A 24271-nucleotide genomic window follows, 5' to 3' on the forward strand; every position below is an offset into this window, starting at 1 on the left:
AATAGATTGCAATTGGTTCACTGGCTCCTCCTCCTCTTCCTGAGTTGGGAATGAAGGAATGGAGGAGGCCCACCCTGCCCTTAGCAAGGACTCTTTTCCTTTATAATGCCATTTCTTTGATACTTTGTGGTCCTGATAGGGCCCTGAGAGCCACAAGAGCCCGGACCTTGAGTGTCCATGGCATCACTGAGAATGTTTTGATGGGGTCCAGATGCCAAGGAGGGAAGGTGCTCTTTAGAAACCCGTTGCTGTCTTTTCCACTGCCCCCACCTCCCAGGAGAGAGCTGACATTCCCAGCACTGTTTACATTCTTTTCTTCCTTGCCTCCCTGTTCCCCACCCCTTCCAGGACCTCCTCATTTTGGGGCCACAGATAAACTGTACCCCTGCAAACAAAGCCATCTTCCTGCTCTGGGTGGAGCCTGGCCCCACCCTGATCTGCAGCTCAGAATCCCACCCTTCCTTTGCCCATTCTTCTCCTACATCCTCCCTCACCACTGGATTAAACCTTTCATCTCCTTGCAGGACCAGGGGGCAATCCAACTTCCAGGAAGCAGAGGTCAGTGTTAAACGACTGGTTGCCAGTTCCCAGCCCTCCCTGCATGTCCACCTCCCTGCCCTCAGCCCCCAAATCCTTGTCCAGCAGAGAAGGTAGAACAAGTTGCCAGTCAGCTGTTCTCCAGGCTGGGGACCCAGGCAAACTGGCTTCCCTGCCCAACTTCATTACCCCATGTCCCTTGTGACCCAAACAGTCCCTATTAAATCCTAATAGCACGATGTGTAAAGGAGACACAATCACCCCAGCCTCCTCCTGCTGCCCGTATCTTGCAGAGCATCCATGAAGCAGCATTTTCTCAGGAGCCCAGGACTGCTGGGGACAGGCTCAGGCACAAGAGAGGCAGGAGGTGTGACCATGTGACCAAGATTGAGAGGACTGAAAGGTAAATGCAATTGTCACAATGGTAGTGGGAAGGAGCTGTCTGCTGGGGGGTGGGGGTGGGGGGTGGGGAGCTGGGTTAAAGGTACAGTAGGCTATCCTCAAGATGTCACCTTGATTTCCCCAAGGGATGCCCTTCCTTGCTTGCTTTCCCTTCTCCACCATGGGACAAAGCTGCCCTGTGCCCAAGGCTGTTTCTAGGGAACAAAGCAAACCCCAACTCCCTCTATGGGGTGGGAAGCCCCCTGCATGGGGGCAGCGGCTGGTCCTAGTCACCTCTGTATCAGGAAGCCTGACGTGGGGACTGACAGAGAGAGGAAAGTGCCCGGCGAGCCATCCCCCCCACCCCCCCACCCCCGCCCATGCCCTGCCAGAATCCCCACCAGCAAGGCCCTCCTGTGAGGACCACGCTGGGCAAAACCGAGGATTTCTCTTTCCCCTCCTCCTCCTCATCTTCTCTTATTGAAGAAAAATGCCTTCCCTCCCTTTGGGATGTTCAAAAAAAAAAAAAAAAAGGCGGCTGTTTCCCATCCATGACTTCTTCAAAAACAGGAAACGCTTTTTTGCCCCCTGCCACAGCCTCTCCCCTGGCGTCAGGACCTTGACCACTCCCAGACTGGATTCTTTTGTGATGGGCTTTGGCCGTCCAAGAGGGTGTGGGGGGCTCAGGTTCCTCCTTCTTTCCATTCAAGAAAGCTCCTGGCTCCATCTTTTTTTTTTTTTTTTTTTTTCTTTTTTCTTTTTAAGGCCGCACCCGCAGCACATGGAAGTTTCCAGGCTTGGGGTGGAAATGGAGCTGTAGCCACTGGTCTTCACCACAGCCACAGCAATGCCGGATCTGAGCCACATCTGTGGCCTATGCAGTGGCTCAGAGCAACACCGGATCCTTTCTTCAATGAAAGAAAGGGGCTGGAGTTCCCCGGGTGGTTCAGCAGGCTAAGGATCTGGCTTGTCATTACAGCAGTTTGTGTCACTGCTGTGGCATGGATTCGCTCCCTAGCTTGGAACTTCCATATGCCTCAGGTGTAGCAAAAAAACAAAAACAAACAACGAAAAAACCAGGAGGTCCTGCTGTGGCACAAAGGGATCTGAAGTGTCTCTGCAGTGCCAGGATGCGGGTTCAATCCCCGGCCTGGCATGTGGGTTAAAGCATCCAGTGCTGGAGTTCCCATCATGGCACAGTGGTTAACGAATCCAACTAGGAACCATGAGGTTGCGTGTTTGATCCCTGTCCTTGCTCAGTGGGTTAAGGATCCGGCATTGCTGTGAGCTGTGGTGTAGCTCGCAGATACGGCTTGGATCCCGCGTTGCTGTGGCTGTGGTGTAGGCAGCAGCAACAGCTCTGATTAGACCCCTAGCCTGGGAACCTCCATATGCCGCAGAAGCGGCCCTAGAAAAGGCAAAAAGACATATATATATATATATAATATATTAATAATAAAAATAAAAATAAAGCATCCAGTGTTGCTGCAGCTGTGTGTAGGTCACAACTGTGGCTCTGATCTGATCCCTGGCCTGGGAATTCCAAATGTCACGATTGTGGCCAAAAAAAGAAAAAGAAAAACAGAACTGAATGGATGGTGACAAGAAGGAGACAGGACAGAGGGGAAAACTTTAACACAGAGTCTTGGTCTTGGAAAAAGTGCAAGGCTCAGTCCCCTGAGCTGGGCTTCCTTCTACCCTGTCACATAAACACGCACACAGACACACGCACGCATGAACCGGGTCATAATAGAGGACCAACCCCAAGCTCCACCCAGCAAGGGAAGGAGAAGATATCCGCTCTTAGAGCTTCTGTCTCTCTGGCCCCACCGCCACCCACATTTTCTAAATCACAGTCCATCACACGACTGGGCCCTGACCCAACTGGATGACCTGCCTCCTTGGAGCCTGAACGCATAAACAGTGGCAGCCTGGGGGCCTGAACTCGGTAAATTCTGAGGCCCATATTCACAGCCTGCCTCCAAGGACACAGATCAGAGGTCGTCTGGTGGCCCAGGGTCGGGGTAAAGCTCTGTCTGGGCAATGTGGGCGCCTAGCCACAGTTGCATGGCCTTGATGCACCCACAGTGCTAACTGCTCTGGGGCCCATCATCAGAAGGACTTCCCAGAGCTACAGGTCACTTGATGTGAAGAGGGCATTCGGGTACATATAGCCTGGAGGGGAAATGTGGCAATATCTTTTAAATTTGCAAATGGATATTTCTCATGACATAGCGATTCTATAGCAATTTATTCTACAAATATACTTACACACATGGGAAATGACATGATTCCAAGTGATTCATGGCCATGTCATCTTTTAGGAAAGGTTGGAGGTAAATCAGATGTCCATTAGTAACTGGTTTCCTAGATTATGGCCTATCCCTACAATGGAATACTAAAAATGGGAAGCTTTTGGATATTGGTCTGGAAAGGTCACACGTATCTATGGTTAAGTTAAGTGAAACAAGAACCTGACATAGTGTCCATGAGGATGCGGCTTCCATCCCTGGCCTCTCTCAGTGGGTTGAGGCTCCAGTGTTAAGAGCTGTGGTATAGTTTGCAGATTTGGCTCAAATTTGGTGTTGCTGTGGCTGTGGTGTAAGCCAGCAGCTGCAGCTCTGATTTGACCCCTAGCTTGGGAAAGTCCATATGCTGTAGGTGTGGTCTTAAAAAGAAAAAAAAAAGAAACACAAAAGCATGGCAAAGTAGACCTACTGCAGACCAAAGTAGAAAAGGAGGGACCTCCTTCCCCCTGTCAGCCCCAAAGAAGAGGGGGGAAGGGGTGTGTGTGTAAGCGGAGAGGGGATGGGATGGGCCAGGGCAAAGAAGGAAGCTGGCCAGGCCCCCAGGTGCTGGAGCCCTGCTCTCTGCTGGCTCATCAAAGCCTTCACTAACAGGGGCCAGAATTCCTCTCCTCACAATTGCCTTTGGTTATCGGCCTAATCCTTTTCCAAATGCAGGCACACTCAGGCAGCTTGGGAAATCTTGTCTTTTTGGAAACATAAACATTTTTACACACTTCTTCAGAATAACAAGGTCACCCCTAAAGCAACGGCCTTTTTTTAGGGCTGCACCCACGGCACGTGGAAGTTCCCAGGCTACGGGTTGAATTGGAGCTGTAGCTGCCGGCCTATACCACAGCCAACAGCAACTCAGGATCTGAAGCTTGTCTTCGACCTACACCACAGCTCGGGGCAACGCCAGATCCTTAACCTGTTGAGAGAGGCCAGGAATCAAACCAGCATCCTCGGAGATACTAGTTGGATTCATTACCACAGAGCCACAGCGGGAACTCCCAAGGCGACAGCCTTTGAAGCTCCTTGACTTCCTGGTAACCCCTCTCCCACCCCCCAACTCTGATGTTCTGAAGAAAAAAAACCCTGCTGAATGACATGTATTTGTTGTAGAGATTACTCTTTGAGAATCTTACAACACCCCTTTGAGATAAGTGGTGACACTCGGGTGTTGCAAAACCCAGCTTGGGAGTGACCTCCCTGGTGATCAGCAAGAGGCCATGCCCAAGCACCTCCATGCAGTTCCATGGATCCGAAGGCCTGCTTGGGGTACAGCACAGGCATGGGAAGTGTTTGCTTGGAGCCACTGACCAACCCTGCTTGAGAGTGAGCTGCTGGGTCCCTGGGAGACCAAACTGGTTCTTCTTCCTTGGGGATAATTTTAGGTCCTCACTTCTCCTCCAGTCTCTCTAACTCCCAGCCCCTGGCTCAGCCTCCCAGAGGGATTGCTTAGACCAGGGACTCTACAGGGTTCTTTTGAAATACAGAGCTGTTCAAAGGAGACTAGCTAAGGCATGGCCCTAGAGGCATTTTCCGTTATAATTTTTACCCCTTTTGTCTCATTGTTTCAGGGGAGGAGCTCAAGGATCAGGTTCTGATAGGACTTAATAAAGGTATCATATCTTCCTGCCCTTCACCTTGAACCCAGGGGCCTGTTTGGCAGCCTCACAGCCCTACACCCAGTTTGAGAGGAACTTGGAAGAAGTGGGAGAGCTTGGCTGGAGAACCAGCCTTCAGTCTGGGTGGGGGAAGGGGGAGGGAGGGGGGCTCTGGACTTCTTCAGATAAAGGGACCCTCTAATGTGATATAGGAGAGACTTCAAGAGGCATTAAGATACCAAATCTATGGTTCCACACACTCCAAGCCGCAACCTGTGGATTCCTCAACTCAATGTTTTCTAATTTTTGAAAGTTCAAGAATAAAATCTTGGAGTTCCTGTTGTGGCTCAGTGGGTTAAGAACGCATGAGGATGCGGGTTTGATCCCTGGCCTGGCTCAGTGGGTTAAGGATCTGGCATTGCCACAGCTGCAGTGTAGGTCACAGGTGCGGCTTGGATCCTGTGTTGCTGGGGCTGGGGTGTAGGCCAGCAGCTGCAGCTCCCATGTGACCTCTAACCTAGGAACTTCCATATGCCACGGGTGTGACCCTAAAAAAGAAAAAAAAAGTTCAAGAACAAAAATCTTCAAAGAAGTAGAGAGAACACTTTGCCACAGTGGTAGAAGATTTGTGGCAAGTTGAGGGGTGATGGTGGATAATCCACAACCTCGAACCCATTCATTTTTATCTTCACAACAGAAAGGTTTCAAGAAAAGGGGCCCATCTAGAAGTTTTCTAGGTGTTAAGGTGTGTGGAGGGGGCAATGTGGGATGGGGAAGACAGAGAAAGTGAAACTCCAGTGTCCCAGGCTACCTGAGGTCAAATCCAAATGAGCAGGCAATGATAAAGAATCCTGAAAAATGAAAGATTTTTCCAGTAGCTGAAAAGGAAAAAACGAAACAAAAACATAGAAAACCAGAGTGACAGGGAAAGTAAGTGAATAGATGAGAAGGAGCCAGATCCCACAGGAAGGGCTTGAGAGAAGAGGAAAGAAGCTGGTTGCCCTCTCTGACTTAACTTACAGTAACTTGAGGGGGCACTTAAGTAGATGAGGGGTAATGCCGGTCGATTTGCTTGCCTTGAGAGGGTTAACTTATTTTTTCTTTCTTTCTTTCTTTCTTTTTTTTTTTTTTCTCTTTAGGGCAGCATATGGAAGTTCCCAGGCTAGGGGTGGCATTGGAACTACGTCTGTCTGCCACAGGCACAGCCACAGCCACACCAGATCTGAGCCGCATCTTCGACCTACACCACAGCTCACTGACCCACTGAGCAAGGCCAGGAATCGAACCCACGTCCTCATGGGTACTAGCCGGGTTCGTTTCGGCTGTGCCACAACGGGGACTCGGGGTGGGTTACCTTTTCCTCTGACACGGTCAAGGGTCTAGGGGCTCTTCATTCTTTTTCACTACAGTTGCTGCCATCCGAAAATTGATGCTGAGTTCCAGAAAACCAGGGTGACCCAAAGTCGCTGCGCTACGTGTGGAGCTGGTCATGGCAGGAGTGGGCACACTATGGCAGAGAAGACACGGCCCGACTGACTTTTACATATCTTACTCCGGATGTGGCTAATGGAGAAGTCGGGCCTCCATCTCGCACCCCTCCCCAACCCCCATTTCTCTCTCGGACGCCGCACATTGAAACTATCGGCTGCTGCCCCTTTAAGGGCCGCCACTCCTCCTCCCACCCCCTCCCCAGCGATGGCACCCAGGGAGTGGGGATGGGGGGAGGCTGAGTTTTCAAGCCAGTCTACTAGGGAAGATGGCCCAGGCTGGGGGAATCGCTCCCACGCCCCGCCACCCCCTCTCCTGAGCCGAGTGAGCAGGGGACCCCTTCCCTCTTTCCCTCCCGCCCCACGCGCGACGCGGGAATGGCTCCGTGGCCTCAAGGGAACAGCTCTCTGCCCCCTCGGCCAGATGTCTCCACCCTGGCACCCAATACTGCCAACACGAGTGGGCTGCCAGGGGTGCCGTGGGCGGTGGCACTAGCGGGGGCGCTGTTGGCTCCGGCAGTGCTGGCCACCGTGGGAGGCAACCTGCTGGTAATCGTGGCCATCGCCCGGACGCCGAGACTCCAGACCATGACCAACGTCTTCGTGACTTCGCTGGCTACAGCGGACCTGGTGGTGGGGCTCCTGGTAGTGCCGCCGGGGACCACGTTGGCGCTGACGGGCCACTGGCCCCTGGGCGCCACTTGTTGCGAGCTGTGGACCTCGGTGGACGTGCTGTGTGTGACCGCCAGCATCGAAACCCTGTGCGCCCTCGCGGTGGACCGCTACCTGGCCGTGACCAACCCGCTGCGCTACGGCGCGCTGGTCACTAAACGCCGCGCCCGGGCAGCCGTGGTCCTGGTGTGGGTCGTGTCCGCCGCCGTGTCGTTCGCTCCTATCATGAGCAAATGGTGGCGCGTGGGGGCCGACGCCGAAGCGCAGCGTTGCCATTCCAATCCGAGCTGCTGCACCTTCGCCTCCAACATGCCCTACGCGCTGCTCTCCTCCTCCGTCTCCTTCTACCTTCCGCTCCTGGTGATGCTCTTTGTCTACGCGCGAGTTTTCGTGGTGGCTACGAGCCAGCTTCGTTTGCTGCGCTGGGAGCTGAGCCGCTTCCCGCCAGAGGAGTCTCCGCCGGCGCCGTCTCGCTCTCAGTCGCCAGCCCCGGGCCGGCCGTGGCCCTCGCCCGCGGGGGTGCCCTCCCACGGCCGGCGGCCGGCGCGCCTTCTGCCTCTGAGGGAACACCGCGCCCTCTGCACCTTGGGGCTCATCATGGGAACCTTCACTCTCTGCTGGTTGCCCTTCTTTGTGGTCAACGTGGTGCGCGCCCTCGGAGGCCCCTCTCTGGTGCCCGTCCCGGCTTTCCTCGCCCTTAACTGGCTAGGCTATGCAAACTCTGCGTTCAACCCGCTCATCTACTGCCACAGCCCAGACTTTCGCAGCGCCTTTCGCCGCCTGCTGTGCCGCTGCGGGCCGGAGGAGCACCTCGCGGCCGCCTCCCCTCCCCGAGCTCCCTCCGGCGCCCCTGAGACCCTGACCCACCCAGCCGAGTCCAGGCAGAGCCCGCCGCTCAACGAGTAGGTAACTGAGGCGAAGGTATCCGGAAGCATTCGGTATCTCCTCTGGTCAACTTTTTGAGTTTGGGGTTCTGTAGAGAAGGTGGGGCTGGGGAGGGTCTCTGAATTGAGAGAAGACGGGCACAGAGTAGGGAACCGAGGTGGAGCCCAGGGCCCTTTCCTTTCCCGCATCCCACCCACCTTGCCTTGGGGTTGAAGCAAAAGAGGCCTGGCGGGTGGTTCTTTACCCCAGGAACGAAGGTGCACCAGGAAGGTGCCGCTGTTCCCCAGGCTCCAGCCAGCCTGGTCAGCTCGAGTTTTGGTCTTCTAGCTCAGTTTTTTCTCTGCCCAGATTTCTGGCCACGGCTTGGGCTGGCTTTGACTTGCAGATAAGACTAGAACACCCCTGCCCCCACCTCAAGCCCTGGAGCTCAGCTCTGGTTTCTTTGAAAGGCTTGAGAGCAGCTAAGGTAAGAATTCACCTTGAAGGTGAAGACTAGACGGGGTAAGAAACCTGTGAGTGCACTTTCCTCCCCCTTAGGAACAGGGCCAGGCTGGCGTTGGGACTGGGTTTTGTGGCTGGGTGAATCCCGGAAGCATCTGTGTAACTGCAGGTGCTTCCCAAAGTCCCTGACCTTGATCCATTTTCCCCTAATGTCCCTGTTCCAACCCTCTGCGCCCTCAGTTTATCTCCATTTTCAGGGCTTCCTGGGGACTTTTTAGGCCTTGAAGAAACAGCTCTGTTGATCCAGAACCTTTGGAAAGCCTCTGGCCTTGTACAGAATGAGCCCTGTGGAGATTCTCAGCTGGAAAACTCTGCTCTCCAAAACCTGAAGTCTGGGCATGGGAGGGGAAGGGGGAATTCCTTACCAAGTGGCTTTTCACCAACCTTTCCCTCTCTTTCTCTGAGAGAAGTTGTCTAAACCCCACCCTTGAACTTCACCACTACCTACCTCAGCAGCTGGAGTGCCCGGCTGCCCTTGAAAGAGCTGGCTGGCTTTGCTCGCTCGTGTGCTGTGTACTTAGGGCAAAGACAGCACCCTCATTCCGATCATTCTGCTGCCCAGACCCTGAAGAACCACTCCATATCCTGGAGGCCCGGTGGCCCAGGCTGAGAACAGAAAGCTAGAAAAAAATCGAGGTTTGAGGTTTTGTTCCTGGCCTTCTCACTATGGCTCTCTAAGCACCAGCCTCCCTCACTTTAGACACTGGACAGCTCTGATCTACCACACAGTCTGGTCAGAGGGACTTCTTTAGGTTTTTTGGGGGGTGGGGGGTGGGGGTGGACTCGTGGGTTCATAGGAAGGTGAAACATTAGAATGGATCCCTTCTTTTCCTTTAGACATCCAATGAATAAATATTGCTGAATGCAGCTTATCTGTTGCTCTCTTTTCTCTCTATTTGTTTTCTCTGCATAATCCACTTTCTCCCTTCCTAGAGCTGGCTTTTGACAGAGGCAATAAATTAAGACTAATCCTTGCCTCTTTCTCCCCAATCCTCATGAAACAAAAAATGGAAAGTCTGTTTGGGCATAGGAGATGGGAATTTGAGCTTTTGACACTCCTGTCACACACCCCCCCTCCTTTCTGAAATTCCTGGAAGCCATGCTGTTCACAGAACTGAGCGGAGAACTGCAGAAGGATGGAGTTACTGTTGCCAGGAACAGGGCATCTAGTATATGCCAGCTCCCATGCTATAAGCCACTGGTGGATTCGTAAGATCCAATTGCCACCAGCAAAGTGTTTTGTTCAGTGCTCTGTGTGTGGTGTGTCTGGAGGCATAGACCATTGCTTGTGTTGGGCAAATGACTTGCTATATAAATATATTCTGACATTTCCCATCCCTTCCATAACCACTACCTTCTTACTCCCTGTCCTGGCCTGCGGCAGTCTATGTTATCCTCTGGAAGTAAAACTGGAGTAACAAGGTTGTGCTTGTTGGTAATCTTTTTTTTTTTTCCCTTATTCCAATTTTTATGAACCTTATCAAGCAGTTTCCTATGGAAAGAAAATTTCTATGGGAAGCCCTGGGGTCATTTTGTGAGTTCTTATTTCAACTCCCTGAGCAGAGACCATTATTTGGGCTGAGTTACAGGATGGCCAGTAAATCATCAAAAGTTTACCATGCTGGATGACAGCGGCATACAATGCCTTGGCTAAGTTCAGGGGCTCCAGGGTTATAAAACTTTGTTCTGCCCCAAGGATAAGCTCAGTAGATTTCCACTTATGGGTGTTCCCTGTGAACTGGACCTGGCCTGGCCAGCTCTCTTTTGTCTAGGACTCCAGGTTTTATTTCTTAGGATGTTTGCATACCAAAGATGACTTTCTCCTTTTCAACCCTGAGCTGTGTGGGATCTTTGGTGTCTGAGCTGTGGAAGGTTTCTCGGCAAGGACTCAACCTTGGAACCCTTGGTGGGTACGGAAGTGTCCTCTGAGCCTGAGGATTCATAAGAAGACCTCCTCTCCCCACCTCTGGATATTTTCCCAGCGTCGCTGAGGGAAGTTGCCCAGTCAGTCCTAGGCAGGGGCGGGTGTGGGGAGAAGAATGATTCTGGGGAGGAAGGGGGCTCTGGTTTGTAGAACTGTCCTTGAATGCTATCCAGGAGCTCATTCAGCTTGAGTCCTGTTCGACACGTACCCGCGTGCCAGCTGTCAGGCTCCTCTGCAGTGTTTAGACTTACACTGGGGCCGTGGACCCCATCTGTGAATTGTCACCAGTGCATCTGACAGACAGAGAGGCAGCCAGCCTCTCCCATCATTGCTCCAGCAACTTGTGGCCAGGTGTTGGAACGAGATTTACATCCTTGGATGGCCAGCGTGCTGCTCTAGCTAACACTCAGCCCGAGCACTTGACCTGTGGAAGACAAACAACCATCCTCTGAGCCCAGAGATGTGAAGTCTTACTGAGCGATGAGAACAAAGAACCTGTGGAACCCCAACCCTGACTGGGGGTGGGTAGTGACAGGGAGAAGGGGGCTGAGTTGGAAGGCAGGAATGAGTGACTAGGCTTTTCGGTGGAGGGAAGTATCCTACTGTCTTTTTTTTCTTTTCTTTTGCCATACCCACAGCATTTGGAAGTTCCCAAGCCAGGGAGCAAACCAAAAAAACAAACAAAAAAACCCAAAAAAAACACAAAGAGCTTGTTGTGCTGATTCTAACCATCTACCAGACTCTGAGGTTCACTTTCTTTTCTCTACACTCCTGCTCGCAATCAATCACACTGAGCAAAGTCACTCAGTATCTCTGTTTGCCTGTGAATCAAATGGAGATTATATGACTGTATGCAGCTCCTGCAGACTGGTTTTGAGGCTCAGATGAGAGAGATGGTCTGTGAAAAGATTTGGAAATTGAAAGGGCTCCTCCAGTATAAGTGGAGTCATCAGAGTACGGAGCTCAGACCAAACTCAAGTCCCCTGGTTCTGGTCCTTGCTTTTTAGTCTGGCTTCCATCGGCAGCCTGGATCTTGGACCCACTTGTCTTTGGTCACCGTAGATGTGTCCTGTCTTATCTTTCCTCCCAAGTTCATCCCCATCTCAGGTTGATGTCACTGGTTTTATATCCATGTCTTTGTACACCTCTCTCTTGGGCTCTGTTTTCATGTTCAGACCCTGGTCTGGCCTGTGCCTGACCTTTTGGTCATGGTTTGGTTCACCCTATCACTGGGTTGCAATATTTAGAATGAGTTCATTTTTTTTTTTTTTTTTTTTTTTTTTTTTGTCTTTTTGCCATTTCTTGGGCATATGGAGATTTCGGCATATGGAGATTTCCAGGCTAGGGGTCGAATCAGAGCTGTAGCTGCCAGCCTATGCCAGAGCCACAGCAACGCAGGATCCGAGCCGCGTCTGCGACCTACACCACAGCTCACGGCAACGCCGGAACCTTGACCCACAGAGCAAGGGCAGGGATCGAACCCGCAACCTCATGGTTCCTAGTCGGATTTGTTAACCACTGCACCACGACGGGAACTCCAGAATGAGTTCATTTTAAGGATGGTCTGGGTTGGGGGGGGCTCCCATTGTGGCTCAGCAGAAATGAATCTGACTAGTATCCACGAGGATGCGTGTTCGATCCCTGGCCTCGCTCAGTGGGTTAAGGATCTGATGTTGCTGTGGCTGTGGTGTATGCCGGCAGCTGTACCTCTGATTCGACTCCTAGCCTGGGAACTTCCATATGCCACAAGTGTGGCCCTGAAAAGCAAAAAAAAAAAAAAAAAAAAAAAAAAAAAAAAAGGATGATGATAGGGGAGGGAGAGGGATGGGCTGGGACTTTGGGGTTAATAGATGCAAATTATTACATTTAGAATGGATAAGCAATGAGGTTCTACTGTGCAGCACAGGAAACTAAATCCAATCTCCTGGAACAGACCATGATGGAAGATAATGTAAGAAAAGGAATGTGTGTGTGTGTGAATGATGGGGTCACTTTACTGTACAGAAGAAATTGACACTGCATTGTAAATCAACTCTAATAAACAATGTTTGGTTTTTTTTAAAAGGACAGACAGAAGGTTTAGAATAGAGGCACTTCTAGATGTCAGTGCTTTGTGGTACATTCATGAGAATGAAGCCCTAAGGAACCAGAAGAGGGAGATGGGGTATGAGTTTGCTACACCTTCTATAACAAATTACCACAAAAATAAAAATCATTCCTACAGTTCTAGAGGCTGGAAGTCCAAAATCCAGTCTATTGGAAGGGTAATGCTCTCTCTGAAGGCACTGGTAGGGAGAATCACTTTTTTTTTTTTTTTTTTTTTTGCTTTTAGGGCTACACTTGTAGCATATGGAGTTCCCAGGCAAGGGGTCAAATCAGAGCTGCAGCTGCTGGCCTATGCCACAGCCACAGCAATGTCAGATCCAAGCTGCATCTTCGACCTACACCACAGCTCACGGCAACACCGGATCCTTAACCCACTGAGTGAGGCCAGGGATCGAACCCACATCCTCATGGATGCTAGTCAGACTCACTTCCACCGAACCATGATGGGAACTCTTAGAATCACTTTTTGCCTCTTGTAGCTTCTGATGGTTGCTGGCAATCCTTGGTGTTGCTTGGCTTGTAGCTGTATCAGCAACTTTTTTTTATTTTTTCGTCATGCCTGTGGCATATAAAAATTCCCAGGTTACAGACGTGATAAATTCATTTGAGTAATTAAAAAAAATAAAAATAAATTTTAAAAAATTAAAGAAAAATAAACAAATAAAAAATAATAATCAAAATTCCTAGGCCAGGGATCAAATCCAAGCCACAGCCGGGACCTACCCCACAACAGTAGCAACACCGGATCCTTAACCCACTGTGTCTGGCCAGGGATGGAAACAGTCCCTCCACAGAGACAAGCTGGATCCTTAACCCTCTATGCCACGGTAGGAACTCTTGCAACTTCTGCCTCCATCTTTGTGTGGTCCTCTCCCCTTACGTGTCTGTGTCCAAATTTCCCTCCTCTTATAAGAATACCAGCCATTGGACCAGGGCCCAACTTCATTCCCTAGGACTTCATTTTAACTTGATTACATACGCAAAGACTCTATTTCCAAATAAGGTCAAAGTCACAAGTTTTGGAGGTTAGGACTTCAACACATCTTTTAGCAGGATGCAATTCAACCCAAAACAGAGGTATGAGGGGGCAGAGGAATGCTACTACTCCAGATATTCCATGCTCATCTTTTTTGCTGTTGTTGTTTTTTGATTTTTTGCTTTTTAGGGCCTCACCCATGGCATGTGGAAGTTCCCAGGCTAGGGGTCAAATCGGAGTAGTAGCCACCAGTCTACACCACAGCCACAGCAACCCGGGATACCAGCCACGTCTGCAACCCAAGCCACAGCTCACTGCAACGCCGGATCCTTAACCCACTGAGTGAGGCCAGGGATCAATCACACATCCTCCATGAATACTAGTCAGATTTGTTAGCGCTGAACCATAATAGGAACTCCCTCCATGCTCATCTTATTCCTGCTGTTTCAAACCCACATTCTCAAGGCTTATTCCTGCTGTTTCATCCAATAATCAATCAGAAGGGTGGTGGGAAGTGCTACGCATTCCTGGATTTCCCTTTCCAAGCCTTTTCTCCCAGCTACCTGGGCCCAGATTTCAGAGGCGATTCATGAAGTCAGACCTTGTGTTTGTTGTCTCCTGTGGGCAGAAGTTGCTCTTCATTCTCCATTCTTCCCTTACTCCTTGAGTAACAGAACCCCTAAGTTTTAGCTGGGCACATGGCCTCCTTAAAGACACATCACTGCCTCACCTGCAGCTCATTGTGGCTACACAACTAAGTTTTAGCAGAATGAAGTGTGCACTTTTGGGTCTTAAAGGGAAAGAGTGTGTCGCCATGTCCACTTCTCCCCTTCCAGCTGCCTAGAATGCAGGTGTCATGATAAGAACTGAAGCAGCCATGCTGGGTCATGAGATGGCAAGCATGTATTGATGGTAGAAGAACCAGACAGGTGGAGCCTGTGTGTCCCAAAGTGTGAAGTCACCGTTTCGTTCCTGCACTGTTTATGTTTAAGACTCTTACATGAAAAAGAAAGAAATTTTTAGCTTGCTTAAGCTAGTTGTTTTAGTCTTTTTTTTTTTTTTTTTCTTTTTAGGGCTGCACCCACAGGATATGGAAGTTCCCAGGTTAGGGGTCTAATTGGAACTGCAGCTGCCGATTTATGTCACAGCCACAGCTCTGGCAATGTCAGATCCGAGCTGCATCTGCAACATTTGCCATAGCTTGTGGCAACACTGGATCCTTAACCCACTGAGCAAGGCCAGGAATCAAACCCGAATCCTCATGGGTAGTAGTTGGGTCTTAACCTGCTGAGCTACAATGGGAACTCCAGTCTTTTTTTTTTTTTTTTGCTTTTTGCCATTTCTAGGGCCACTCCCGCGGCATATGGAGGTTCCCAGGCTAGGGGTCTAAGTGGAGGTGCAGCCACTGGCCTATACCAGAGCCACAGCAATGCCAGATCCGAGCTGCATCTGTGATCTACACCACAGCTCACAGCAACGCCAGATCCTTAACCCATTGAGCAAGGCCGGGGATCGAACCCACAACCTCACGGTTCCTAGTCGGATCCGTTAACCAGTGCACCACGACGGGAATGGCTTTTTTTTTTTTTTTTTAACAGCAGCTGAATCAAACATTCATCAGTGAAAGGCGGCAGCAAGAGGGTGTCAGTGAATGGGAATCTGCGTACTTTCTGTTATGAAGGTGTCTTGGCTTAAAAAGCTGCCTTGCTTTGGTATCTCTAGGGCAACTCTGACCTCTGGGAACTGGCATCTCTGCAGAGTCTGTGTTTGTATCACATCTGTGGTCACCAAGTCCATTCTCTTGACATTGATTCACACGGGGACAATGATCAGTGAATGCACTGGTTTCCCAAGATGGGCCCAACAAATGACCACAAATTTGGTGGCTTAAAACAATGGATATTTCTTCTGAAACTGTCCTGAAGTCCAAAATCAAAGTGTCTATTGGCTGGTTCCTTCTGGAGGCTCTGAAGGAGAACGGGTTCCTGCCCCTTTCCTAGCCTCTGGTGGCTCTAGCATTCTGGCTTTCCTTGACTTATAGACACATCACTCTGATCTCTACCTCTGTCTTCAATTTCCCATGTGTGTCTTCTCCTTTTCTGTCTCTTCTAAAGTCTTGTCTTTGTAAGAGGCAGATTGCATTTCAATTGGGGGCCCATTCTAATCGAGCATGCTCTTGTATCTCAAGATCCTTTGGAGTTTTCATTGTGACTCAGCAGGTTAAGAACCCGATTAGTATCCATGAAGATGTGGGTTTGATCCCTGGCCTCGCTCAGTGGGTTAAGGACTTGGCGTTGCCGTGAGCTTCGATGTAGATCACAGATGCAGCTTGGATCCGGCGTTGCTGTGGCTGTGGCGAAGGCTGGCAGCTGTAGCTCCAATTCAGTCCCTAGCCTGGGAACTTCTGCTGCCCTAAAAAGGAAAAAAAAGAGATCTTTGCTTTATCTGCAAAGACCCTTTCCCAAATAAGGTCACATCCTGAGGTTCTGGTGGATGTATCTTTTGGGGACCACTGCACAACCCACCTCAGTGAGAGATACTTGTGAACCCGTTAACTAAGCATTCTGGTCTCATGAGATTACCATCCACTCCAGTCCCTCCTCAGGGAGGGGTTATTCTCTCCAGAAGCTCTTGGAGATTTTTTTGTTTTGTTTTCTTTTTCCTTTTTTGGCTATACCCTCAGCATGCGGAAGTTCCCTGGCCAGGGATCGAACCCAAGCCACAGCACTGACAATGCAGGCAGGATCCTTAACCTGCTGAGGCACAAGACAATTCTTGTTGGCTCTTGGACTCTGTGGTAGGCAGAATTCTGAGATGACCTCCAAGGACACATGTCCTTGGACAACCCCCTCTCCTTGAATTCGGGAAGGGCCTGCAATTTGCTTCCAACAAATAGAAAATGGCAATGATATTACTCCTGTGATTATGTTATATTCTATGGCTGAGAGGAAGGGATTTTGGAGTGGAATTAAGGTCCCCAATCAATTAAGTTAATAGAAAGGGAGGTTAGGAGTTCTCATTGTGGCTCAGCAGGTTAAGAACCTGACTAGTGTTCGATCCCTGGCCTTGCTCAGTGGGTTAAGGATCTGGCATTGCTGTGAACTGTGGTGTAGGTTGCCGATCCAGCTCGGATCCTGAGTTGCTGTGGCTGTGGCTGGCAGCTGCAACTCCGATTTTACCTTTAGACTGGGAACTTCCAAAAGCTGCAGGTGTGGCCCTAAAAAAGAAAAAAAGAAAAAAGAAAGGGAGGCTATCTGGGTAGTCCTGACCTAAGCAGGTGAGCCTTTTCAAAGAAGGTCAGAGACAGCCCCACTAGTCTTGAGGCAGCAGTCACCATGATTTCTACAGCCACACAGAAATGGAAACTGAGTCATTCTGGAAGGGGACTCTGGGGTTCAGGTGAGACTGCGGCCCTGGCCAACATTGTCATCACAGCCTGGTGGACCCCAAGCAGAAGACCCAGACTCCTGACCTGAGGAAACTGAGAGAATAAATGTGTGTTGTTCTGAGCAGCTCTGTGGTAATTTGTGACACAATAGAAACTTACCTCACAATTCTGCCTCAGGCTGCTCTAACAGTCCTCTCTGGTCCTGTTTTTGTTGTTGTTGTTTTGTTTTTTGTTTTGTTTTTTGGCCGCTTTGCGGCATAGGGAGTTCCTGGGCCAGGGATCAGATCAGAGCCACAGTCTCAACCTAAGCCACAGCCGGATCCTTAACCCACTGTACCTGGTAGGGGATCAAACCCACGTCCCAGTGCTCCCAAGATGGTGCTGATCCCATGACACACAACAGGAACTCCTCTGGTCCTATTCTTAAAGATTTTCTATCAGAAACCAAAAGTACAATGGAACCACAAGCTCAGGAAGGTGTCAGGATCTGCCATGGTCTACTAATCTCCAAAGGACTCTGGGAAACTCTTGCCTGCCTGGTCCAGGAACAGGGTCTCAGCCTCTATCCTTCACTCCTGAGGGAATAACCAGTTAGTCTATGATTCCTTGCCCCCCACCTCCTCCACCTTTTAAGAAAAGCAGGAGCTATAGCTGTTAAGGAACTGTGCTAGTATCCATGAGGACTCGGGTTCGATACTGGCCTTGTTCAGTGGGTTAAGGATCTGGTGTTGCCATGAGCTGTGGTGTAGGTCACAGACACGGCTTGGATCCCACGTTGTTGTGGCGTAGACAGGCAGCTACAACTCCATTTGACCCCTAGCCTGGGAACCTCCATGTGCCTCAGGTGCAGCCCTAAAAGGACAAAAAAAGAAAAGTAGGAGCTAAAGATTAGAACCCATCAAGCTACAGTTTTCTTTTTGAGCTGCTACTAGGAGCCACACTTTACAACACAAAGGTACAGCAAATACATTTCCCAAAGTCTCTTCTGCAAGAAACACAATGAAGCATCATGGCTTCTGCTGTTGGTTTTCCCAGAGGGGACAGGGGATGGGTCATGTCCTCCCAGAGAAGAGAGCACTGGGAATGCTAGCATTTCTCATCAGCTCAGTGCCACCCAAGGCATCTCTGTTTGTTTCCTCTTCCAGACATTGGACCACGTAAGAGGGCTCTTCCTGTGGGGGCTCCCCTTGGGCCCAAGTCTGAATTTAACTGACGTTGGGACACTTCCCAAGAGCCACAGACATCTGCTTTGCCAATGGAGAAATTCTTACCATTCTGGGGGAAGGAGAAACATAGGGGCTGAGAGCAGACATTTCCTTCCAGCACCATCGAGATGCAGAGGGAAAGAGTTCCCGTTGTGGCTCAGCAGTAACGAAACTTACTGGTATCCATGAGGATTTGGGTTCGATCCCTGGCCTCGTTCAGTGGGTTAAGGATCCATGTTGCCATAGGCTGGCAGCTGCAGCTCTGATTGGACCCCTAGCCTGGGAACTTCCACATGCTATACATGTGGTCCTGAAAACCAAAAAAAAAAAAAAAAAAAAATTAAAAAAGACTCAGAGGGAAGAACTAATCTTAGGAGCAAACAAGTTCTTGCCCTCTAACCCACCCCCATGCCCACCCCCTTGGTATGGCTGCTGGCTAGCTGGTTTGACTGGTGTTCTGGTATTGCAATTCTGACCTTGTAGGATGAACTTTTTTTTTGTATATTTTTTTAGGGCGTGCCTGCGGCATATGGAGGTTTCCAGGCTAGGGGCTGAATCAGAGCTGTAGCCACTGGCCTACACCACAGCCACAGCAATACCAGATCCAAGCCGTGTCTGCAACCTACACCACAGCTCATGACAACGCTGGATCCTTAACCCACTGAGCAAGGCCAGGGATTGAACCCACATCCTCATGGATACAGTCAGTTTCATTTCAACTGAGCTACAACAGGAACTCCTTTTTTTGTCTTTTTAGTGCTGCATCAGCGGCATATGGAGTTCCCAGGCTAGGGGTCAAATCGGAGGTACAGTTGCTGTCGTACCCCACAGCCACAGCAATGCCAGATCTGAGCTGCATCCACAACTTATGCCGCAGCTTGAGGCAATGCCAGATGCTTAACTTGCTGGGTGAGGCCCGGGATTGAACAGGCATCCTCATGGATACTAGTTGGGTTCTTAACCTGCTGAGCCACAACAGGAACTCCCAATTTTTTTTAAAAAAACTTTGACTTTTCTTTCCTTTAACATGTCTTGCAAGTTGTAATGAAAAAGACCTGTTTCATGGAGTTCCCGTCGTGGCTTGGTGGTTAATGAATCCGACTAGGAACCATGAGGTTGCAGGTTCGATCCCTGGCCTTGCTCAGTGGGTTAAGGATCCTGCATTGCTGTGGCTCTGGCGTAGGCCGGTGTCTACAGCTCTGATTGGACCCCTAGCCTGGGAACCTCCATATGCCACGAGTGCAGCCCTAGAAAAGGCAAAAAAAAAAAAAAAAAAAAAAAAAAAAGGAAAAAGACCTGTTCCTCAAAAAAAAAAGAAAGAAAGAAAAATGTAGAAAAGGTGGGCAAAGTAAGTGAACATTATTACTGATACATAAGAGATTGTTTAAATTAAGCAGTTATTTCTCACAACCTCCAGTCTTCATCTGGTGCCTGGGATTTTTATGGAGGACATCTGGCAAGCTTACCCGCTCGCCACAGCCATATCTCAGGGCTTCATCACTTCTTAACTGAATTAACAAAAATAGTCTTCACTTGGCCTTCTTGCCTACTTCTGGCTCCCCTCCAGTTCATTTTCCACAAGCCCCCAAAGGGATTTTTCTGAAATATAAATCTGACAGTGTCATTCTCTTTCCTAAAATTATTCAGTGGTTTTCTGAAATGTTGGTGGTAGGGTGCAGACCCTTTTACATAAGGCCTGGCATTAAATGGGTATGGTAAGTTCCTGCCTTCACAGCCTGATTTCTCAACATTCCCCTCCCCATACAATCTTATTCCAACCACTCTTTTTTTTCCCTGGGGTAAGATTTTTTTTTTACCCTTTTTTTTCCTACTGTACAGCATGGTGACCCAGTTACACATATATGTACACATTCTTTTTTCTCACATTACATGTTCCATCATAAGTGACTAGACAGAGTTCCCAAAGTTACACAGCAGGATCTCATTGCTCCAACCACTCATTGTTTTTGTTTTGTTTTTTTTTTTTGTCTTTTCTAGTGCTGCACCTGCAGCATATGGAGGTTCCCAGGCTAGGGGTCTAATCAGAGCTGCAGGCGCGGCCTACACCACAGCCACAGCAACACCAGATCCAAGCCGAGTCTGCTCCCTACACCACAGCTCACGGCAACGCTGGATCCATAACCCACTGAGTGAGGCCAGGGTCATACCTGCAACCTCATGTTCCTAGTTGGATTCGTTAACCATTGAGCCATGATGGCAACTCCTCCACCCACTCTTTAATTCACTAAAGAACAACCACCCTGGAGATCCCATCGTGGCTCAGTGGTTAACTAATCCACTGGGAACCATGAGGTTGAGGGTTCGATCCCTGGCCTTGCTCAGTGGGTTAAGGATCCAGCGTTGCCGTGAGCTGTGGTGTAGGTTGCAGACGAAGCTCAGATCCATGTTGCTGTGGCTCTGGCGTTGGCTGGCGGCTACAGCTCCAATTAGACCCCTAGCCTGGGAACCTCCATATGCTGAGGGAGCGGCTCTAGAAAAAAAAGGCAAAAAGACCAAAAGAAAAAGAAACAAAGAACACCCACCCTGGCCTTTTGGGGGCTTGCCTGCAGCATGTGGAAAGTCCCAGGCCAGGGATCCAACCCGAGCCATAGCAGTAGTCAGAGACACAGCAGTGACAATACCAGATCCTTAACCGATGAACCACTATTTTTTCAGTGGGGGTCTTTTTAGGGCTGCACACGAGGTGTATGGAGGTTCCCAAGCTAGGGGTTGAATCAGACCTGTAGGTGTCTGCCTATGCCACAGCTACAACAACTCAGGATCCAAGCCGAATCTGAGACCTACAACATAGCTCACAGCAATGCAAGATCCTTAACCCACTGAGCAAGGCCAGGGACCGAATCAGCATCCTCATGGACACTAGTTGGGTCCATTAACAGCTGAGCCACGACGGGAACTCCTGAGCCACCATTTTAAAAGACTGTACTCTCTGTGACCCATCAAACACAAACTACCCTCTGCTCATCCCCAGCATCCGTCCCTCCTAGCAGTACATTTTTATCCAGTGAACAGGCTCTAAATATGTTACAAAGTAAAACTGACAGGGTTGGCCTATAGCTTGGATGTATGGTAGAAGAGAAAAAGAGAGAAGCTGGGGCTGGGACCAAGAGTTTTGGCCTGAGAACCTCAGCAGAATGGACTTGCCACACTTACTAAGTTGGGGGCAGTGGGGAATGATGGGAGGATATGAATTAGTTTCTGGGCAAATTAAATTTGAAAAGTCTATTAATGATTTTTTTTTGGCTGCCCCAAGACATATCGAGCTCCCAGGCCAGGGATCAGATCTGAGCCACAGTCACGACCTAAGCCACAGTTGCAGCAACGCCAGATCCTTAGCCCACTGTGCCAGGTGGGGGATCGAACATGCGTCCCAGTGCTCCTAGGAGGCCACTGATCCCATTGTGCCACAGCAGGAAGTCCTGAAAAGTCTGTTAATGATTTATTTGGACTATAAAGTAGGTATTTGGATTTCCAATCAGAAGTTCCGAAAGAAGCTGAACTTGGATATAATGTAGTCAGGCCACAAAAGATGGCTGCTCTCTTGCTCTCTGTACCTCCCCTGATCCACCAGTCCCTGCCTCACCTACACCCTAATTACCTGACTGAACTCCCCTCTTAATCACAGAACCTAATCAGTAAATGCTTATGTACTTGCTGCAATTGTTCTAATCTTTAGATCAGAACCATCTCCACTAGGATAGGTTATCAAAGGGTCAGTGAGGGGAGTGCTTGGCTGCTGGTTTCCCTGGTAACAAATGAGCCAACTGGATGTCAATCTCCCTTTCCACCCCTCAACTGGTCACCTCCCTATAGCCTGGGAGCAAAGACTACTGCTTTGTCCTGCCCACTATTGACCGCACACAGTGGGTAGTCACTCCAGGATCTTGCCTCAGACATGAAAACTCCCCCATCCATTATACTACTGATGTCTCTGTCACTGACTCTGGGTTCTTTCTTGAGGTCTTGAGGTGGGGCAAGTGCAGGGCTTGCAGGCCTGTGGGGTGCAGTCCAACAAGTTTGACAGAAGAGTGTTTACGCTCATGGAGGTGGATGAACTCATCTGCAGGGTGACCACAGATAGAGAAGAATTCAGAGGGTGTCAAATCGACACGTTGCACACCCCAAACTGACGCAATGTACACATATCAATTACATCTCCATAAAGCTGGAAAAAAATAAACTCCAGGCAAGAAAAACAAACAAACAGAATTCAGAGGACTTAGCACTGGAGCAGTCTAACATTTAGAGGTCAGAAGTAGAAGGAACCAGGGGTTTCTGTTGTGGCTCAGAGGTTTAAGAATGCAACTAGTATCCATGAAGCATGAGGGTTCAATCCCTGGCCTTGTTCAGCGGGTTAAGGTTCCGGCATTGTTGTGAGCTGTGTTGTAGACTGCAGATGTGGCTCGGATCCTGAGTTGCTGTGCTGCGTAGGTCGGCAGCTGTAGCTCCGATTCAACCTCTCCCAGCCAGGAACTTCCATATGCCATGGGTGCAGCCCTAAAAAGAAAAAAAAAAAAAAAAAAAACTGAAAGAAATAGAAGGAAACTCAGGAATTCCCGTCGTGGCTCCGTGGAAACACATTTGACTAGCATCCATGAGGATGCAGTTTCCATCTTGGTCTCAAGAAGTGGGTTGAAGATCCGGTGTTGCCGTGAGCTGAGATGAAGGTCACAGACACGGCTTGGATCTGGCGTTGCTGTGGCTGTGGTGTAGGACAGCAGCTGTAGCTCCAATTAGACCTAGACTGGGAACCTCCATGTGCTGCGGGTGTGGCCCTGAGAAAAAAATAGTGTCCTGGATGCAACGGGAAGAAAGTGTTTTAAGGAGGAAGTGGTCAGTTGTGTCCCATGCTGTTGAAGCATCAAATAAAGGGAGGAGTGAGAATATGCCATTAGATTTGACAGCAGGAAGAGTCTGTCATTCTTGACCTTGATAAGAGCAGATTTTTTTTTTTTTTTTTTTTTGGTCTTTTCTAGGGCTGCACCCACAGCATATGGAGATTCCTAGGCTAGGGGTCTAATTGGAGCTGTAGCCGCCGGCCTATGTCACAGCCACAGCAACGCGGGATCCAAGCTTCGTCTGCAACCTACACCACAGCTCACGGCAACACCGGATCGTTAACCTACTGAGCAAGGCCAGGGATCGAACCCTCAACTTCATGGTTCCTAGTCGGATTCGTTAACCACAAGCCATGATGGGAACTCTGAAAAGAGCATATTTGATGGTGTGGAGGTAAGGAATTGCTGATCAGAGTGGGTTCAGCAAAACTTGGTAAGTGAAGTGGAGACAGAGTATAAACGCTCCTTCAGGAGTTCCCTGGTGGCTCAGGAGGTTAAGGACCTGGTGTTGTCACTGCTGTGGCGAGCATTCCATCCCTGGCCTGGGAATTTTCACATGCTACAGTTGTGAGCCAAAACAAACAAACATTCTTTTAATAGCTATTCCTCTCTCTGAAGATCAGAGATTGTGGTTGATGATCCTACTGTCATCTTGGTTAATCTGGGCATACTGTTTCCCAGAATCCTTGTTAGAGGCTAGGTTAGCATTGGCTAAAAGAGGAACCTGGTCAAGGTCTAAGAGATGGAAGTGAAGCGACATCTTTTAATACCTGAAGGACCTCAGAGTGAGATCCTAAGGCAGAGGTGCTGGGAGGGATCCGGCTGGTCTTCAAATGCTTCTACATTCCATGTCCAGCTCTGCTTACAGACGGATGCACCACTGAGTGCTGGAGCACCTAAGTCTGCCACAGGACACTTGGCTACAGCCCCACACGTGGTAGTGTTGGAAATTAAGATAACTCTGGCTCCAGTTATCAGTGTCGGAAAGTGAGACACGTGGACAAAGAGAAATCTCGACAAGGCTCTTCAGCAGAAGGGCGCCAGTACTCCAAAAAGCGCATGCTCCGAACAAAGGACCCTCCCCTATTTATCCCTAACGCAGGTGATTTACCTGTCCCCTTCCCATTGGTCAGGTCAGGGCGCACATTCTTCCTGGTTGGCTAGTTGAAACAAATTGTTGCTGGGAGAAGAGGTAAAGAGGAGGGGGGTCCCAGGGGGCATTTCAGCGGAAACCAGAGCAAAATGGAGTAACCAAGATTTCCTTTGATAGAAAAGACATTATGTTACTTTCCACAGTAGCTACACAGAAGCCACATCTTCTCATAGACCTTGACACCCATTCCCCCTCCTCAGTCCCATTCCTGCTGCAGGATGTCTGGCTTCTCGAATTTCCCTGCAAGCTCTAAGATGGTCACCCACAGGTGGTTCAGACAGCCTGATTCATGATTTTTCTCT

General features: G+C 49.6%; 1 protein-coding gene across 2 annotated transcripts; it reads left to right on the plus strand.

The window, feature by feature from the left end:
* Window positions 214-9781, plus strand: ADRB3 (adrenoceptor beta 3). Of its 2 annotated transcripts, XM_021074691.1 has the most exons (4): window positions 214-558; window positions 831-940; window positions 6223-7874; window positions 8556-9781. In XM_021074691.1, exons 3-4 carry the CDS (start codon window positions 6679-6681, stop codon window positions 8581-8583), a joined length of 1224 nt encoding a protein of 407 aa, XP_020930350.1. In that variant the 5' UTR covers window positions 214-558; window positions 831-940; window positions 6223-6678; the 3' UTR covers window positions 8584-9781.

The sequence above is a fragment of the Sus scrofa genome, chromosome 15, assembly GCF_000003025.6.
Source record: "Sus scrofa isolate TJ Tabasco breed Duroc chromosome 15, Sscrofa11.1, whole genome shotgun sequence".
Taxonomy (NCBI): Eukaryota; Metazoa; Chordata; class Mammalia; order Artiodactyla; family Suidae; genus Sus; species Sus scrofa.

Bases quoted from the DNA above. Each gene is read 5' to 3' on its own strand.
- ADRB3 (XM_021074691.1), top strand. From the start codon at position 6,679: ATGGCTCCGTGGCCTCAAGGGAACAGCTCTCTGCCCCCTCGGCCAGAT. The intron at 7,875-8,555 runs GTAGGTAACTGA...CTCCATTTTCAG, and splicing joins CAGAGCCCGCCGCTCAACGA to GGCTTCCTGGGGACTTTTTA.